Source organism: Kogia breviceps, chromosome 3 (assembly GCF_026419965.1).
Source record: "Kogia breviceps isolate mKogBre1 chromosome 3, mKogBre1 haplotype 1, whole genome shotgun sequence".
Taxonomy (NCBI): Eukaryota; Metazoa; Chordata; class Mammalia; order Artiodactyla; family Physeteridae; genus Kogia; species Kogia breviceps.
Genome location: NC_081312.1, coordinates 85,314,489 through 85,335,359, shown reverse-complemented (window position 1 = coordinate 85,335,359; position 20,871 = coordinate 85,314,489). Strand labels below are relative to the sequence as shown.

At 41.6% G+C, this 20,871-nt stretch overlaps 1 protein-coding gene across 2 annotated transcripts in view; it reads right to left on the bottom strand.

Annotated features, from left to right (window-relative positions):
• The window catches only part of NUSAP1 (nucleolar and spindle associated protein 1), a 33,716-nt gene that overhangs the window by 3,184 nt on the left and 9,661 nt on the right, over positions 1–20,871 (bottom strand). Inside the window, exons 3-9 of one of the 2 annotated variants that reach the window (XM_059058064.2) lie at positions 19,046–19,189; positions 17,654–17,810; positions 12,830–12,931; positions 11,639–11,748; positions 8,129–8,310; positions 5,177–5,334; positions 1,935–2,051 (exon numbers count right to left, since the gene is read on the bottom strand). In XM_059058064.2, coding sequence (XP_058914047.1) covers positions 1,935–2,051; positions 5,177–5,334; positions 8,129–8,310; positions 11,639–11,748; positions 12,830–12,931; positions 17,654–17,810; positions 19,046–19,189 — 970 coding nt within the window. The remainder of the gene's footprint in view (positions 1–1,934; positions 2,052–5,176; positions 5,335–8,128; positions 8,311–11,638; positions 11,749–12,829; positions 12,932–17,653; positions 17,811–19,045; positions 19,190–20,871) is intronic. The other variant, XM_059058065.2, reaches the window with a different exon arrangement.

The following is a 20,871-nucleotide window of genomic DNA, read 5'->3' as shown; positions in this document are numbered from 1 at the left end:
GGGACATAGCAGTGAACCAAGCGGTCAAAAATCCTTGCTCTCGGGGCTTCCCTGGTGGCGCAGTGGTTGAGAGTCCGCCTGCCGATGCAGGGGACACGGGTTCGTGCCCCGGTCCGGGAGGATCCCACATGCCGCGGAGGGGCTGGGCCCATGAGCCGTGGCCGCTGAGCCTGCGCGTCCGGAGCCTGTGCTCCGCAATGGGAGAGGCCACAACAGTGAGACACCCGTGTACCACACACACACACACACACACAAAAAAATCCTTGCTCTCTTGGGTTTACATTTCCAGTGGTAGAGGTAGATAGTAGTCAAGTAAGATAACACCAGGTGGTGCTATGTGCTATGGAGAAATGTAAAACAAGGTGAGGAATAGAGAGTGTGGGTGGGTAGGCAGGGAAGACCTTTCTCGGTTGCTGACAGTTGAGTGGATGCCCCATTAAAACAAGGGAGCAAGCTGTGCAAAGATCAGTGGGAATAGTGTTCCAGGTGGAGCAGAGGGATAACAAGTTCAAAGACCTGGAGGAGGGGATGGTGTTTCAGTGTTTGAGAAGCTGAAACACCAGTGTGGTTGGCACAGTCAGGGAGGGAGGAGGCAATGAAACGAGGGTGGGAGAGAGACAGGAAACCTTAGGAGGTTCTGAGCAAGCAGTGATGTGCTCTGATTTGTTTTTAAAGTTGTAGTGGGGCAAACAGGCTTTTGTAGAAGCCCAGGTAAGATGATGTGACTTGGACCAAAGGGAGTCACAGTGGAGGGATGAAGAGTGGTCAGATTAAAGATAAATTTCAAAGATGGAGTTGAAAGGACTAGCTGATGGACTGGATATGGGGTCTGAGAGAGAGTGAGGAACCAAAGATGACTCCTAGGCTTCTGCCACGACACTTGGGAGAGAGGTGCCATTGCCACAGATGGGAAAACTTGGGGAGGAAAAATGGGTGGGAGTCTTCTTAAACCACGGTTCAGTTTGACTCTTACCTCTAAATAAGGCTTACATTTTCAGGCTTCCCTGGTGGCACAGTGGTTAAGAATCTGCCTGCCAATGTAGGGGACACGGGTTTGAGGCCTGCCCTGGGAAGATCCCACATGCTGAGGAGCAACTAAGCCCGTGCGTCACGACTACTGAGCCTGCGCTCTAGAGCCCGTGAGCCACAATTAATGAGCCTGTGCACCTAGAGCCTGTGCTCCGCAACAAGAGACGCCACCACAATGATCAGCCTGCGCACCGCATCAAAGAGTAGTTGCTCACCGCAACTAGAGAAATCCCACGCGAAGCAACGAAGACCCAATGCAGCCAAAAATAAAATAAATTTATATAAAAAAAGAAACATTTTCATTATATGTTTCATTAACATTAGTAATTTAAAGATAAACACTGTTACATGATTCTTATAGGAAGGTTTTGTTTTAAAGTAATTCCAGAAGCACTGACAGATAGATCACATTAAGTACTGACTTTTTTTTTTTTTCTTTTTTTTTGCGGTATATGCGGGCTTCTCACTGCCGTGGCCTCTTCCGTTGCGGAGCACAGGCTCCGGACGCGCAGGCTCAGCGGCCATGGCTCACGGGCCCAGCCGCCCCGCGGCATGTGGGATCTTCCCGGACCGGGGCACGAACCTGTGTCCCCTGCATCGGCAGGCGGACTCTCAACCACTGCACCACCAGGGAAGCCCTTGGGTGAAGTTTTATTAATACTTTGTAGTAAAACTGATTAGAAGTTGTCTTTGCTTAATAAAAACGTAAGTGAATCAATTATTTTGTTGTTTTTTTTAGTATTTGTTTAATGGACACTTTTTAAATCATGGGTCACGTGGATACAGGGGCAGAGGCAGGAATTCTATGCCAAGTATGGCTTCCGCTGAGTCACTAGAATTTTTCACATCCTCAGATGCGGAACTGTTCAATCTTAAATCTTGTACATCAGAATATTCCCACATACCTTTGTGTGGCTCATAGTTGAGGGGACGAGACAAACTTGCTTTGAGATCAAACACTGGTTTTCTGTGGGAGATCGGAGTCTGCGCTGCCTCAGCTGTCAACTTGAACGGGGTAATAACTAAAATAACAAACAAGATCCAAGGGCTTAATTAGAAAAAAAGATCTGTTTAAGTATCACTTTTCAATCTTAAAAATAGAATTCAATATAACAGTCTGAAACAGATATAGGGTTAAAAAGGAGGAGAAAATGGTTCTGATGAACCTAGGGGCAGGACAGGAATAAAGATGCAGACGTAGAGAATGGACTTGAGGACATGGGGTGGGGGGGAAGGAAAAAAAAAAAAAAGGAGGAAAGAATAACTGAGGAAAACTAACCCCTTAGCTGTTCCCCTGTTAGCAGCTCCCCAAAGACTCTAAATATTGTGACATCTCCTAGGATCAGCTGGAGTTTAGAATCCTGTTTTAAGAATTAATCAGGTGAGGGACTTCCCTGGTGGCCCAGTGGGTAAGATGCCACGCTCCCAATGCAGGGGGCACGGGTTCCATCCCCGGTTGGAGAACTAGATCCCGCAGGCATGTTGCAACTAAGAGTTCACAGGCCGCAATAAGACCAAATAAATAAATAAATATTTTTTAAAAAAAGAATTGGGTGGGAGGGTAAATTAGGAATTTAGGATTAATATATATACACTACTATACATAAAATAGACAACAAAAAAAAAGTACCTACTGTAGAGCACAGGGAACTATACTCAATATTTTGTAATAACCTATAAGGGAAAGGAATCTGCAAAAGATTATACATTTATATATACATATGTATATATGTGTGTAATTAATCACTTTGCTGTACACCTGAAACTGACACAACATTGTAAATCGAGTTTATTTCAGTTAAAACAAAAATAACCGGGTAAATTTTCTGCTTCCCTGATATTTACCCTTTTATTTATTTATTTTTTAATTTAGTTTTTCTTTTTTGGCCGAGCCATGTGGCATGTGGGATCTTATTTCCCTGACCGGGGGTGAAACCTGCACCCCCTGCAGCGAAAGCGTGGAGTCCCAACCACTGGACCACCAGGTAATTCCCTACCCTTTAAAAAAATTATATATTGTTAATAGTAACATTTTCATTAACACAAACAGATATAAAGCCTGCCAGGAACCTAATCACATAGAAATAAAAAGATCCATGGCTCTGGTTGTTACTAATGAAGGCTGTTACCGAAGAATATGAATTTTTGTAACAAAGTTAAAAATATACCAGGATGGTATAATTTGGTAAGCCACATTTTTGCTACAGTTGGGCAGCATATATCTGGCACATTCTGTAATCCTTTCCTCTCACAGGTTGCATTCAGGCCATTGTCAAATGTTGGCACTTGCCCGTATATGTGAACAAGCAACTAGGATCTACGACCACCTAGTGAAACAACCCAGAAAAGCACAGAACTCCTGTGCTGAAGCCATTCCACTGTGTTGCTATCAAGTGTTGGCAGGGAGGCAAACAATGGGACTGTCCCACACTGCTGATGAGAATATAAACTAGTACAATTCAACCAGTAATGTAAGTGTCTGTCTACCCTACTACTCTCGAGTTAACTGTGTACATGGACAGGAGACATGTTCCATTATGGTCATAGCTACACTACACAAAATAACAAAAGTTGGAAATACCCACGGGGTCCATGAACAGTAAAATGGATAAGTTGAAATATATCCACACAATTGAAAAACATGGTGAAAATGAATGAACTTTAGCTCATTTATTAATATGATTCTTGACACGTAGTGAATAAAGCAAATCATAAGAAAAAAACTAGTTTGATTTCATTTATATAAAATTCATATTTGATAACTGGGGAAAGAAAACTATCCCATTCCGACTGGGCACACCCCTGAGTTACTTAGAGGAGAAAGCTCAGGATATTGCAAACATTTAGTTCCTGCCTCATGTCCTTATTGGTGAGTATTTGTGAGGCCTTTCTCAGTATTAGGCAGGTGGCTGCTGCTCAGTGACCCCTGCTCCATGTAAAATGACACAGTCACATCTTAGGCAGGTCCAGTCTTCATTTTTTAGCCCTGCTCTCTGCCCAAGCCCCTTTCTTCCCCTATTACAGGATGATTTAGAATGTTATGTGGAATGTTTCCTTGCTGATATAGAAATGATTAACGGTGGGTAGGAATGAGAGAGGTCATCTAGAGGAAGAATCATAAATTTTCTGATCCCACCTCTGTACTCTCTCTCGAAATTTAGTTGTCAGTCCCACTATTCAATCGTTAATTTAGGTGTTAAAGGCATGAAAAAAATCCTCAGTCTCCACGCTGATTATTACCAACAATAATACTCTCCTCTCGTTTAAACTCCTGCTGGATTGCTCTAGTCTCAGGGAATCTGGCAGTCCTTCCTGTGTAGTCAAGGCTCTTGCCTGACATTCAGTAGGACTCCTGAGAGAACTGTGATATACTCAGTTCTAATTCAGGCCTTAACCTGTTGGTGATACTCCTTTAAACCTTCACACTGCTATTGCAGTGTTCTTTTGAAAACCACTTGGTCTTTGTAGGTGATGATTAAATAGACAGTGTGTAGAAGATTATCTATATGGCTTATACAATCTACTAGTAGTCAACAGTGTGGCATTTATTCCATGAACTCTCTAGGTCCTGTTAGTTTCAGAGTCTGGCAGAACCATTCAGAGGCTGTAATGAATACTGTAATCCTCCTCCTAATCCCTGAGAAGGGGCTGAATGTTCTTCAGGGAGGGTCACCATTTTAGGGCTCGTCTTGGACAGGATGGAGTCCTCTGGCAGATGTATCAGGTTTTTTTTGTCTGTGTCTGTGGCACTTCCCTTGCCAGTATAAATGAAAAATATGCTAGACAAATTTTTGCTTTTGATTCTGTAGATAATGGAGAGGCTTTAAAGAATCATATCAGGGGGCTTCCCTGGTGGCGCAGTGGTTGAGAGTCCGCCTGCCGATGCAGGGGACATGGGTTCGTGCCCCGGTCCGGGAAGATCCCACATGCCGCAGAGTGGCTGGGCCCGTGAGCCATGGCTGCTGAGCCTGCACGTCCGGAGCCTGTGCTCTGCAACAGGAGAGGCCCCAACAGTGAGAGCCCCGCGTACCGCAAAAACAAACAAACAAACAAACAAACAAACAAAAACATATTAGGAAGCTACATGGCTTAAAGACAAACCAGAACTTTGCGGGGTGGGAGGGAGGTTGTTTTGTTTTGTTTTTACCAGCAACAGATTCAGCCCTTGTGGTCTTTAACTTGTGTGTCCCGAGCACAGCCTGGCCTTTTGGGGTACTCCCAGATGTGGTCACATGTGGAGACTTTCTGGCTGGAGTCTTGGTCAGTGAACGCTTATGCTCATTATCTTTAGTAGCAGCTGAAAACCTAAATAGGACAGTGGAGTATAAGACATGAGTACTTGGGTCAAGCTTCTAAACAAAACTACCTACCCATCACCAAGCACTGAAAGGGCCTCAATAAATACTTGTTATACAAATGAACCTCTTTCACAGAATAGACATGTTCTTAAACAATGATGCTAGAGCAAATCATTTATCAACTTCTGTTATTTGTAAAATATGGTTTTATATTCTCTGCTCTCCCTGCCTTGGCCAATGACAGTATAAGGCAGAGCTCAAAGGAGATGCCTATGGGCCTCAAGTTATAGTTTAGGAGGTATTTTTAAAAGCTCTCCTTCTTTCTCCTCCTCCTAGTGAGGGCAAGTCCGAGGGAACAGGAGATTGTTACGCCAAATGAGTGATGGGAGCATTTCTTCCATCTTCCTAGAAGAATGTCATTCGAGTGGTACATAAGTCCTTCTCTACTCAGAGCAAATTGCCATAAATGTTTTTCATTGATCCTCTGATGCAGTTTTTCTACATTTTAACACCTCTGAAATTAGAATGTGTTTTTTTTTTTTTTTTTTTTTTTTTTTTTGTGGTATGCGGGCCTCTCACTGCTGTGGCCTCTCCCGTTGCGGAGCACAGGCTCCGGACGCGCAGGCTCAGCGGCCATGGCTCACGGGCTTAGTTGCTCCGCGGCATGTGGGATCTTCCCGGACCAGGGCACGAACCCGTGACCCCTGCATCGGCAGGCGGATTCTCAACCACTGCGCCACCAGGGAAGCCCAGAATGTGTTTTACAATTGGTAACACATCAAAGTTAGTCGGCAGTGCATTTTCTTAGTGGTTCATAAAATAATGGTGAGTCTTCAGTGGATGGTATCTTAGATTCAATGAAAATCCAGTAATGACAGACATAAATACACATAGGATTGGTGGTGGTGGGTTAACAGAAGGGAACTTCTGGACTTACAACTAAAGATTTGATGGTGATCCTGAATCAACATCTAAAATTATTACCAAAGACTCTACAACAGAGTTAAGAAAATTAGATGTGGTAGGAAAAGTGCTACCAATTCCAGGCTGCTCCGTACCCTGCATGAAGCAAGGACTAGCCCCTGATCATGGTGTTCTTAACTATTAATAAATACAATCAGAACTGCCAAATATAGGTACCTCATATTCCAGGCTAACTCAATAAGAATTCCAAATTCAAGGGCATTTTTCATTTTTTAAAAACGATGTCAGATAATTGCACCTGTTGGGGAAGTGTTACCATGCACCAGTTCTGTTAGATGCTGCAAACGCCCTTAAAAAAGGAGAGAATCAAATTTCGGTATTAAGAGAAAGGAGCCTGAAGATCTTCATCTGTGGGGACAGTCACAGTTTAGGGCTAACCTGATGTCAGAAAAGGCACAAGCAAAGAAAACAGGGATCAATGAGCATGAGATGGCTATGTTACTGCAGTACCCAGTGGGTTACAATGTTCATAGTTTAGGATGAGTCAGTTCTTTAGCTCACTACATGGGGAGATTAGGAATTTAGCTTCAACTTTATATTTATGTCAACAGAAAAATTTCTATTTACACATCTTTGCAGACATACATTAAATTAATAAGGTAAAATATCCATATAAATCTTATTTTCTATCTTTACTTACTAATCAAATGTGAGCTTAGGGGGACTTCTCTGGTGGCGCAGTGGTTAAGAATTTGCCTGCCAATGCAGGGGACACGGGTTCAAGCCCTGCTCCGGGAAGATCCAACATGCCACATTGCAATTAAGCCCGTGCGCCACAGCTACTAAGGCTGCGCAATGGGGCCCACGAGCCACAACTGTTGAGCCTGTGTGCCACAACTACTGAAGCCTGTGCACCTAAAGCCCGTGCTCCACAACAAGAGAAGCCACTGCAATGAGAAGCCCATGCACCGCAAGGAAGAGTAGCCCCTGCTCGCTGCAACTAGAGAAAGCCCAGGCGCAGCAATGAAGACCCAATGCAGCCAAAAATAAAAAAATTAAAAAACCAAAACAAGGGCTTCCCTGGTGGCGCAGTGGTTGAGAATCCGCCTGCCGATGCAGGGGACATGGGTTCGTGCCCCAGTCCGGGAAGATCCCACATGCCGTGGAGCGGCTGGGCCCGTGAGCCATGGCCGCTGAGCCTGCACGTCCGGAGCCTGTGCTCCACAACGGGAGAGGCCACAACAGTGAGAGGCCCGCGTATCGCAAACAAAACAAAACAAAACAAAACGAATAAAAAGGTAATGTTTAAAAAAAAAAACCCGAGGGCTTCCCTGGTGGCGCAGTGGTTGAGAGTCCGCCTGCCGATGCAGGGGACATGGGTTCGTGCCCCGGTCCGGGAAGATCCCACGTGCCGCGGAACGGCTGGGCCCGTGAGCCATGGCCGCTGAGCCTGCGCGTCCGGAGCCTGCGCTCCGCAATGGGAGAGGCCACAACAGTGAGAGGCCCGCGTATCACAAAAAAAAAAAACAAAACAAAACAAAACAAAAAAAAAGCCAAGTGGGAGGGAGGGAGACGCAAGAGGGAAGAGATATGGGAACATATGTATAACTGATTCACTTTGTTGTAAAGCAGAAACTAACACACCATTATAAAGCAATTATACTCCAATAAAGATGTTAAAAACAAAAAAACCCCACAAATTTAAGAGAAAAAAAGTAACTTATAAATAAAAACTGTTTGCCGATCTTTGTCTCTATTCCGATCCTTTCTCCTTTTTCATCAACACTACAACATTTGTTGTAGTCCACCTGAAATGTATTAGAAGCAGTAAAGCTTTGAGCCCTCGCCCTTGGTTCCATTTTGGAGCTCTTCTTTACCTGACGTTCATCTTAGTTGCTGAGAGCGCGGAGCGCTTGACCAGCCCCTTCACACACAAGGTGCTACGGCCTGCGTGGGGCCGGCCTTGTGAGCCCTGTTGGCTGGTGGGGGTACAAGCCACAGAGAGTCTTTCTCGGGGAGGAACTGGAGTTGCTGCCACTCCCTTAGTGCCAGGCTGCTTCTGAAGAAAGGGAAACGCAACACATTAGAGCTATGTAAAAAGCTTATGGAATCTACAAATAATTCCTCCCCTACCCACCCCTGGCTCCCCAATAGTTTTTTAAAGTTCTTTTTAAAAAACCTAAAGAAGGGCTTCCCTGGTGGCGCAGTGGTTGCGAGTCCGCCTGCCGATGCAGGGGACACGGGTTCGTGCCCCGGTCCGGGAAGATCCCACATGCCGCAGAGCGGCTGGGCCCGTGAGTCATGGCCACTGAGTCATGGCCACTGATCCTGCGCGTCCGGAGCCTGTGCTCCACAATGGGAGAGGCCACAACAGTGAGAGGCCCGCGTACCACACACACACACACACACACACACACACACACACACACACACAAAAAAAAAAAAAACCAGAAGGGAGGAAGGGAAATGCTCTCTTTGAAATGGCAGGGAAGGTTTCCGCTTATGTTTTATCTTTTTTTAGATACTGTCAAAGCACAAAGAATGATTGAATGTTTTACTACCATTAGTCTAAGCTCTGTTGCAAGCAGAAGAAATCTAACTTCACTAACTGACAGCAGAGATAGGACTATTAAAATTGACAATGTAAAGCCAAAAGACATAAAAATTCTGATTATATCCTATGAAATAATACAAGAAACTAGAGAATTATGTTAACTTCTCATTTCGACATACGAGCAGAAGAGATTCTCATGTTGTGAGACAAATTTAAAACCAAAGTATTTGGTAAATACATATCTTTACTATAAGCTGAAAACGCAGGTTAGATGTATTAAGTATGATGTTATATTTAACCACGCCTTTTATGCCTTCTTCTGTCTTTCCCCTAAAATTCCCACTTTCCAGTTCACCTGGTGACAGAATCACCAACTCTACACCTTTGCTTGAGCAACTTATGTTTAAATGATTCTACTTGCACTGAATAACACTCTTTCTGACTTTTCAGGTAGAATATTATGCTGCAGACTCTAGTAGCACTAATTTATTTTGTTTGCAGTGTATCTAATCAATTCCTTTCTTTTAGCAAAAAAAATCCTGTTTTAACAAAGCAAAGAACTCAATCATACCATACATAAAAATAAAAATGTGGGTTAAGGATTAAAATAGGGAAAAATAATAAAAGCAGTAAAAATAAATATAAGAGCATATTTTTATGATCTTGGGACAGGGAGAGCAAGACAAAACCCTCAGTTTTAGAAGGAAAAGCTGGATAGTTGGATAAAACAATAAAACCTTCCACAAGGTAAGACACCGTTAAGACAAACTGTGGGAAAGTATTTAGAACATATAATACATAATATATGTCATTAATACAGATAGGTGGCTCATAAATCAGCAAAAATTAAGAAAAAGCAAATTCACAGCAAAACCATCAATGAACACATATAAAGATTTGTAACATAAACATGTAACATGTAATGATCAGAGAAATGCAAATTCAGTTGGGATTTTGTCATATACTGTCAAAGATCAAAAAATTTGATCATTCCTACTGTTAGCAAAAGTAAACAGGCAACTCGGGGCACAAGGTTTCAGATCATTGCAGAGGGGAGCCATTTGGCAACTACCTCAATCAGGTTTCCATCCTCTAATCATGAAAGGAGAGATTGGTCACAGCCAGGATGATTTTCTCTAGATCTCTGCTCATTTCTTATTGTCCGTCACTCTCCAAATGACCAATCCCCAAACAAGTCAACCGTCAAGAAAACCATATTAGCTATGGTGAAGTCACTGTAATTGTTTTTTTATTCTCTAGTCTCCAAACAGATCATACCAAATAACCCATTTGATTGGCCAATTCCTTAAACAGTGGTGCTGGGGTGGGATTTTAGAACTAAACTCATTCAGATGGGGCTATCAACTAAAAAACAATATAAGCTACTCATTTATTTAACACATCTTCAAGGCTACACTCAAGTTTATGGTTGAGGCAGTTGTTCTGCCCTTAACTTTGACCTGGAAATTAATTCATCCATATTATGTAGTACAGAAAGCTTGACTTTCAATCAAGTACTTAAGTAGACTCAGCTTCATGGTAAGGAGAACGAGTGGCCCTCCTTACAGGCATATTTGCGGCTAGCTCATGCCTATGCAGAAAAAGAAGCTGTCTACTTTCTGTAAAGCATCAGCAGAACACCCTCCCCTGCTCCTCCGGGATGGGCCTCTTGTCCCAATATTCAGCTGTGAATGTTGTGATACTCAGCCCTTGCTAATATTTAAGAGTCTTCTTATGGACATACTGAATATCTCTTCCCTGGATTGTCCACCCGTGTTGTTAGATCACTATGAGGGAATGGAGATGTTTAATGCCATGACTGTTTGCTAGAAGGCTGTTAACAGTGTCTTCAACTGTGGTAACAGTGGTTTTATAAATGTTCAAGTGAACATTTATTCTCCAAGATTAAGCTCCTAAGAACTGTATGTTTTGTTGTTTTTTGTTTTTAATTATTTAGAACTTATTACCCAGTGCATTTCCCCATTGGCACTGATATCAGAAAACTCAAAACTCAACTGAGTGACTGATATATTAGTCATTGTAGCTGTTAACAGTGCTCATTTTCTGCCCCTTTAAAACCAGCTTTATACTGTTTTGTGTTGTGTGTAATACCACAAACTACCTCAAATTCTTTGAAAAATAGGCAGGTTATTATGAATTATTAAATTCAGAAATGTTTCCCATCCATCTTTGTGGCACCCCTTTAACACCAGATACCATGTAAGACAGGAACATCAACTTCCTAGGATGTTATTTACTCACTACTCTGCTGCTAACTCAGCCTCGGGGTTGACTTTGCCTTTTCTTACTTGAAGCTGCTTGAGTCCAGCAGGACCTGGCCTGAAGGCCCCCCACCCAGGGAGCTCGGTTATGACAGGATGTCTTTAAATTAGCAACTGCTAGTCACTCATTTTCCCTTTAGGTCAGAGACAGGGAAAGATGGCTTCACCCATATATCAGTCCTTCCCCAACAAAAGTGATAGGCACAGTGTCTAAATGTGGAAAACAGAACAACTTATTGCTACTTTGGAGTTCTTCCTTTTTTTTCCTTTTTCCTTTTTAAAATTTTTTATTAAAAAGTTTTTTTTAATGTTTTATTTTTTTAACTTTATTTTTTACAGAATTCTTTTTCATAGTGAAGATTCACTGCTTTATCTGGAGGGTTTTGAAAATTCTTAAAAACAAATTTAAAATAATAAAAATACATTAGACTCAAACAAATCCATTCCACTAGTAGAATAATAGCTAATTGTATTAACCATAGTATATACACAGTATCAACATTAAAATCAAACAGCTTAGTGACATTAAGAACATAATTTTATCAGCATACCTTCAGTTCATTAAATGAAGTGTGTTCTTCAAAATGTTTCTTTTTTCTCTCAACATATTGATCAATGGACTCCATTTCCTTAAAACGAGCCTCATGAAGCTTCTTAAAATCTAGAATATTTCCCCAAATATGACAATTAACAACAAGACAAAATCCATTTATTCACCTTCCCTATGTTTTTCTGTTAACACTTCTTCTTGTCTTGGCATCCCCGACATTCAACTTCAGCATCATCTTTGCTAAAATTTTAATTTCAAAACATTTAGGTTTTAGAAAGTCAGGGGCAAAGCATATTCACCTTATAAACTATCAAACACTGACCGTCTCTCCACTGTCCATTTCACTGCTGACTAACATCTTGGTTTAGTCCAGAGGATAAGTAAAGATTAACAGATTTGTCCTCTCCCCTCACCAATTAATTAATGGCCTTTACTTAATCACAAATTTGACATTTAATAATGTTAAGAAAGCTCTATGCAAAGGATTGGCAAACTTTCTGTAAACGGGCAGACAGTAAATATTTTAAGCTTGGCGGTCACATACACTGTGGTCTCTGTCTCATATTCTTTCTTTTATACAACGCTTTACAAATGTAGAAACCATTCGTAGCTCAAGGGCTATAAGACAGGCCAAGATGGGCAATAGTTTGCTGACTCCTGCTCTGTACTATTCTAACTAATTATGTTAAGTATAATTGTTAGAATTTCTCAAATGTGCTAAGCAGCATTTTAAGTACTCTAAATATATAGCACAATCAACATTCTATGCGATAATAATAAGTTTATAATAATAATAATATATATTATATATATTATATATTAATAACAATAAGTTTTTACAAGGTAGACATTGTGCCAAGTACTTGATACACATTAATTCTCAGATACTTCTTGAATACTTGCTACAGGCTAGCTGCCCTGCTAGGTAATCAGAAGTGGAAAACAGTCTTAATTAATCCACATATTAACCTGATGAAATAGGTAGTTTAATTATTCCCACTTTAAACTGAGGACGTGGGTTTACTGGGGATAAATAAGTTTCCCAGGGTCTCACAGGTAGAAAATGAGGGAATGAGGGCGCAAACCCCAATGCCAGTGTCTGGGCCTTCGGCTGTCACAGTGCACTGTCTCTCCAGCGTCAGCCTGAAGGGGGCCAACCACCATTTTATGTTTCTTTGTGTGCAAAACTTACTTGGAGTAGTGCTTGCAGTTCTTTTATTTTTTCCAGGTTTGGTAAACCCATCTGTGTAGAGAGACTTCTTTCTTTCTGAAGGTATCTTTGGACCTTCATTACCTGAATCCAAGGATACAGAACTAATGAAAGATTTCGAAAAATTATTCCCATTAAGAAATGTAAGTTAACGTGGAGCATATTCATGTGATAGGCCTCTGCCAAGGTATGGGAGACACCACACAAGGAGCACAAAGCATTAGTTACAGCATCACCACTAATTTTAGCTTGAATTTCAAGTAGATAGAAATTTTATGCTTCTTGTATAGATGTTTTAAAATTTCTGTATGTTTATAAAACTCTTTTCCAGAACTTTTGCTATGAACATGTCTAGTTGTTTTAACGAGGATGATAAAAGTCACACAATCCCACCAGCCTAAGAAACACTATTATCATTTTGGCTATTATTATATTTATTATATTTTCTCAGGTCCTTTGCTTCTATACTTGTTTTGCTTTTGTTCTTTAAATACAGTTAAAGCCATCATGTATATAAGGGTTGCTATTTCCCCCTACTTATCTCCCACATTCTAGTATCTTTTTCAGCTTAAGGCAATCTACTAAAAACTGTGCAAGTGGGTTTTCAAGAATGCTACTTATAAAGTCTCTCATCCTTAAGGTTTCCCAAGGCATCCATAAAACAAGGCAAAAGAATGATTGGATAGAGCAGAGGGTCTATAGTGCTTTTACTTGGACCTTGGCCATGAAATAGGATATTTAAAGAGCCACAGTCACTCCTCACAAGATACTTGTTACAAATAGAAATATAATAACTATTACAAAGGAGCAACCGAGCAGACACCACCATAACCAGGTGATGCAAGTTGACAAGACTAGTCATTGGACAAACCAACATCTGAGCCCTCTGGGGTGCTGAATGAGGAGGACACAGCCCTAGTTTGCAGGATTCCTGCCAATAGTGCATGATCTGAATCTAACCATCAGCAACGTTATACAAACCAAGTCAGAGGACCCAAGAAACTGGCCTGTATTTAAAAAAGGTCAATGCGCTAGAAGACAAAGGAAGGCTGAGGAACTGTTCCAGGTTAAAGTAGCTTAAAGAGACATGTCAGGAGGACTTCCCTGGTGGTGCAGTGGTTAAGAATCTGCCTGCCAATGCAGGAGACATGGGTTCAAGCCCTGGTCCGGGAAGATCCCACATGCCGCGGAGCAACTAACCACGTGCTCCACAACTACTGAGCCTGCGCTCTAGAGCCCATGAGCCACAACTACGGAGCCTGCGTGCTACAACTACTGAAGCCCACGCATCTAGAGCCTGTGCTCTGCAACAAGAAGCAACCACAAGGCAACAAAGGGTAGCCCCTGCTCACCGCAACTAGAAAGCCTGTGTGCAGCAACGAAGACCCCACACAGCCAAAAATTAAAAAATATATAAATAAATTTATTTATTTATTTAATTTTTTTTTTTTTTTTTTTTTGCGGTGTGCGGGCCTCTCACTGTTGTGGCCTCTCCCGTTGCGGAGCACAGGCTCCGGATGCACAGGCTCAGCGGCCATGGCTCACGGGCCCAGCCACTCCGCGGCATGTGGGATCTTCCCGGACCGGGGCACGAACCCTTGTCCCCTGCATCAGCAGGCGGATTCTCAACCACTGCGCCACCAGGGAAGCCCTAAATTTACTTTTTTAAAAAAGAGAGACGTGGCAATGAAATGCAAAAGATGAGTTGAGATTTGCCTTTGTTTTAAGGGACATTGCTGGGATGAAATCTAGATAAGGTCTGTCTACAGGTTACTTAGCAGGTCTCACACTTTCTAGCCTCAGGATCCCTTAGTACTCTCAAAAATTACTGAGGACCCCAAAGAATTTTTGTTCATGTATGTTATATCAATATGTGCCATATTAGATATTAAAACTAAGACATATAAAAATATTTGATTCTCTAAAAATATATCCAATTTACATTAACATAAATAATTTATGAAAAATGGCTAAAATTTCTAAATCAAAAAAGTGAGTAGAGCGTTTTTTGTTTTTGTTTTACAATTTCTTTAACATCTGACAATAAAAGGCAGCTGGATTCTCTTTTCTTCTGTATACGTATGTTGTGATATATTGTTTTGAGTGAAGTAATATATGAAAACAAATTTTGCCATATACACCTATGTGGTTGAAAGTGAAGAGTATTTTAATCGCCTTTTCAGATAATTGTGGATATTCTTTGATACTATACCAAACCTTGACAAGTGGTTGTTTCTCAGAGGTTAGTTGTAATGCGGAATATGAAGAAGTCCTATCAGTGAACTTTCTGCTCTCTGTACATTCGTGAGAAAAAGTCCTGATGTTTTAAGAAACACACAAATATTTAGGGGTAAAGGGGCACATATCTGAAACACTCTCAAACAGTTCAGGAAAAAAATGTATATAACACATAAATGTATGTATATATGTATATAAATATAAATAGATCGGAGGATAAAGCAAGTATGGCAAAATATTAACATTTGAAATCTAGGTGAACGATATATAGGAACTCTTGGTACTATTCTTACAACTTTAAAGTCTGGAATTATGTCAAAGTAAAGTTTAAAAAATTCCTCTCACCAGAAACTGCATGATCAGATTTTTCTCCTTCAAACAGCCTATGCGCTTCATTGGGTAAAACTGACTTAAAGGGTCCACTCCACCTTCATTTTTCCCATGCCTTCAAAACTGGGTCCTAGAGGTAAGTCTTCTTGACAACACGATTGGTGGAATAATAGATATTTTAAATTCCACCCCCACTTCTGACTCTGTCATATTTCTTTACATTCCCCTCATCTCAGGATTTCAAAATGGGTTTATGGGGCATATGCATCAAAATTACCTGGGGTACTTATTAAATCTGCAGAATTCCAGGCTCACCTCAGACCTACAAATCAGAACATCTATCTACCTTCTTTAACTTTCTAGATTTAGTAAGACATTCAAAATTCTGGGGAAACTGGGAGGGCTCAGCATTAGAAATTCTGCATTTAACTGCTTGGTGGACATGAGTGGATCATCTTCTCTCCCAATCCCCTCAGGCAAGCCTCAGGTCCCAGATAGATGTGCTGGGGGAAACAAACACTGAGACACTGTTGCAACTGGCAGGCTTCCTGAGGATGAAATCAGAAAGCACCAAGTCCTGCTAGGCATAGGGGAACTGAAGTTTTCTGGCCTTACTGAAACAAATTTTTAGTTGAGAAAGTTTAGGGAAGAGGTTTTTAGGAAGTTAGAGACTAAGTAAAATATACATTTATCATAATAAAATGGCCACACCCCTGGGAAGGTAGACTCTGCAGATCCTTTTTAACTGTCCTACTTGAAGGGGCTAACAGGTCTTTGTACCTGTCTCTGGAGCAGGCCAGAAGGAGCTAATTGGCAGAATGAGCCAGGCTCTCTCCTCATCCTGCCTTAAGATCAACTGCCTTAAACTTTCCAGCAACCACTCATATTCTGCTTTCTACACGGTTATTAAAGGTGACCTGATGGCCTACTGTATTTGGTTCTAACTTTTGCTTTCATTGCTGAACCCTTAGAAGTTCTACATAATGGTGTTATGGGTTGAACTGTTTCCCCCAAAGAGATATGCTGAATGAAGTCTTAACCTCTAATAATTGTGATGTGACCTTATTTGGAAAGGGTCTTTGTAGATGTAATCAACTTAAACCAAGGTCATTAGGATGGACCTAATCCAATGTAACTGGTGTCCTTTTAAGAAAATGATGTAAAGAAAAAGACACACAGGAACTTCCCTGGTGGTCCAGTGGTTAAGAATCCGCCTTCAATGCAGGGGACTCGGGTTTAATCTCTGGTCAGGGAACTAAGATCCCATATGCCGCGGGGCAACTAAGCCCGTGGCTGCAACTACTGAGCCCATGAGCTCTAGAGCACGCACACCACAACTAGAGAGCCCGTGTGCCACAACTAGAGAGCCCACACGCCACAACTAGAGAGAAGCCCACGCGCTGCAACAAAGATCCCACGTGCCGCAACTAAGACTGGACACAGCCAACTAAAGAAATAAATAGGGACTTCCCTGGTGGTGAAGTGGTTAACAACCTTCCCGCCAATGCAGGGGACATGGGTTCGAGCCCTGGTCTGGGAAGATTCCACATGCTGTGGAACAACTAAGCCCATGCGCCACAACTACTGAGCCTCCGCTCTAGAACCCATGAGCCACAACTACTGAGCCCACATGCCAGAACAACTGAGGCCCACGGGCCTACAGCCCATGCTCCACATCAAGAGAAGCCACCATAATTTGAAGCATGCACACCCCAAGGAAGAGTAGCACCTGCTCGTGCAACAAAGACCCAATGCCATAAATAAATAAATGAATGAATGAATATTTTTTTTAAAAAAAAGAAAGAAAGAAAAAGACACACAAAGAGACTGCCACATGATGAGGAGGCAGAGATTTAGCTGCAAGCCAAGGTCTACAGCCACCACCGAAGGTACAAAGGGGCCAGGAAAGATTCTCCCCAGAATCTTGGAGGAAGATGGCCCTGCTGACACCCTGATTGTAGACTCCAGCCTCCAGAACTGCGAGAGAATAAATTTGTTTTTCTGGTTTTTTTTTTGCCGCACCGTGTGGTTTTCAGGATCTTAGTTCCCCGACCAGGGACTGAACTCGTGTCCCAGCAGTGAAAGTGCCGAATCATAACCACTGAACTGTCAGGGAATTCCCAAATTTCTGTTGTTTTAAGTTGCCCAGTTTGTGGCACTTTGTTATGGCAGTCCTAGGAAACTAATGCACATGGTTACCCTAGCAATTTTGGATTTTTAAAAAGTTACTTGGCATACCATTTATTCCACTTTTTCCTGAGGGCACTGCATTCTCATCTTGACTCTTGTTTGGTAGAGAAGGAGCTTCTACAGCAGTTCTGAGAGCCTGTTTTTCATGCTTTTCTTGATTCTGGAATTCAGTAGGATCACATACATTTATCTCTGAATGATCCTGCTACAAATTTTAAAAGAAAATAAATGATTTCAATAACAAATAAGAAGGAATCACACTTGAAAATTGCTAAGAGTAGACCTGAAAAGTTCTCATCACAAGAAAAAAACTGTAACTACGTGAGGTGTTAACTAGACTTATTGTATATATATTGTGAAATGATCACCACAAATATTGAATCATTACATTGTACACCTGAAACTGATAGGATGTTACATGTGAATTATATCTCAATTTAACAACATATCATTAAAAACATTGCTTATAGTCAGACATAAAGAAAGAAAAAAGTAATCACTGCCTTCCAAAGATAGGTACCAAATTGAGGAGGAAAATGAATTAAAGAAAGAAAAGTAGGAGACCAAGCTTTTTTGAGTGGCAGATTTGGTTCTCTGCCTCACCAAATGTCATGAGAACATGCATGTGGAATAGTAGAGACTAGGGACCACTGGAAGGCATACATGGCAGAGGTTGCTCTCCTAGGGAGGAGAAACTAACACTGAGAGGCCTAGACAAGCTAATGACTAAGGGACTACACAAAGCTAGAAAATAAAAATTAGGGGACTTCCCTGGTGGTGCAGTGGTTGGGAGTCTGTCTGCTGATACAGGGGACGCGGGTTTGTGCCCCGGTCTGGGAGGATCCCACATGCCGCAGAGCGGCTGGGCCCATGGGCCATGGTTGCTGAGCCTGCGTGTCCGGAGCCTGTGCTCTGCAACGGGAGAAGCCACAACAGCGAGAGGCCCACGTACCGAAAGAAAAAAAAAAAAAGAAAAATTAGGACCATCTAGTAAAAGTTACATTTGAATGAAAGGATAATAAAATCAGAGTCCTCTCAGAGCAAGTGGGAGAAGCCCCCGGAATCACATGATCACACTGTTCAAAGACTAAGCTCAGCTGATCACCAGGCCTGGGACAAGATAGGAAGGAGGAAAAAAAAAAAAATTTAATGTTGGTATCTCTTTCCTTCTTACTTACTACACCTCACTTAAGTAAACACTGAATGAATGTTCATATTATTCAACAAACATTTAATTTGTGCTTAATACTTAACTAAGTGCTTCCTGAGTGCCAGTGTCCGGGGTGTGATAAGGCCAGACTCGGGTTTGTGCTTTCATGGAGCTCACAGCAGTGTTTGCCACCACCCGATATCATAAGGGAATTAAGAGAAGGCTCCCTAATAATATACCAGTTTGGGCACAGGTGGTAGCTTATTTTTAGTTTGCACATTTCTATTCACCTGGGAGTCAGGGCTCCTGTGGACAGTCCGGCGCCTTCTCCTTGTTTTGGTGACATGGCCAGCTGGCTCCCTCTCAGCTTGTTCCTGGCTGCTGAGCTGTACCTCAATCTCATCACAAGAAGATGCAGAAGTTTGAATTTCATCCTGAAAAAGAGAGACATTAATCTGCCATGTCCAATGTATAGAGTTACAATGCTCAGGAAGAATCAGAATTTAAACTGAATAAAAAACATGTATTACATATGCAAGAGATAATTTTAAAACTCTCCAGCACTAAATTATAGGCAAGGACAAGAATGATAGAGTATTCAGAAAGAAACAATCACACTTAACAACCCAAGCTAAAAAACTAGGCTTGCAAAGCATTCAAAGGTATATTAGTGTGCGTAAATAAGCCAATTATTATTATTTTTTTGGCCACACCACAAGGTTTGTGGGATCTTAGTTCCCTGAACAGGTATTGAACCCAGGCCCATGGCAGTGAAAGTGCCAGGGAATTCCCACAAATTATTAAAAGTATGTTAATTTACTGAATATACACTATATGCTAAGCAGTATCCTATAACTAATAACAATTACAGCTAACATCATTAACTGCACTGGGCTAAGTATTCACATGGATTATCTCATTTATTCCTCAAAGCCTATGAGACAAGTATTAACATTATCTGCAGTTCACAGGTAGAGAAACTGAGGTTTAGAGAGCCCAAAGTAACTTGTTAAAGGTCAACATAAGGGAGTAAGGGAAGAAGGGCATGTGCACTATCATAAACTAGAAGTAAAGAGCTATGTCATCAAAACAGCATGGCACAGGTACCAGAATGTCCTGAACAGAACTGCTTCTAGAAGAAATCATCATATGACAATGGTTGCACTTCACATTAGTGGGGGATGGTTGGATTCATTATTCAACACATGATGCAGAGAAAACATTGACTATGTTTTTGGTGAGGGGGTGGGCAATGAAACTTAATCATTTTCTCACACCAAAATGAAATCTGGATGGATTAAAGATTTAAATGTAAAATATGAAACTATAAAAGCACTAGGGAAAAATAGGTGAATTACATCCTCATCGAGTGTGAGGAAGGCATTAAGCATGTTATCCTACCTAGGGACGATAAAGGAGAGGCTTCGTTTGTTTTGGGTGTTTTTGTAGCTTTTTAAACGTAAATTCTAAATTTTTAAAAGTAAACTAATACATACATATGGTTAAAATAATAAAATACTAAAGAGAGTATAATGAAAAGTAAGTAATTCTCTGCCCTACGCTTCCTATTTCTAGGGTTTGATGTTAAATGGTTACTTACATATCACTAATGATTTGCTGATGGGATATTCGTTTGTATTTTCTTTTCTTTTCTTTTTTTTTTTTTTTTTTTGCGGTACGCGGGCCTCTCACTGTTGTGGCCTCTCCCGTTGCGGAGCACAGGCTCCGGACGCGCAGGCTCAGCAGCCATGGCTCACGGGCCCAGCCGCTCCGCGGCATGTGGGATCTTCCCGCACCGGGGCACGAACCTGTGTCCCCTGCATCGGCAGGCGGACTCTCAACCACTGTGCCACCAGGGAAGCCCCATTTGTATTTTCAATAACTATTTTCAGTGCCTCAGGTACTAAGATTTACTTCATTTGTACCACTCTCATCTTCCCATCTTCTTCCTAATAGACTTATACCACTTACTCTATTACCTTTGCAGCTTTAAACATACTTAAACCTTTATTTCTTGTTCCATGACTGCAGACACGTATCCTGTAAACTGCAGATATTAGCATCCTTATACTTTCCTTCACCTCCTGTCCTTATCTCAACTTCTGTCATCTATTCT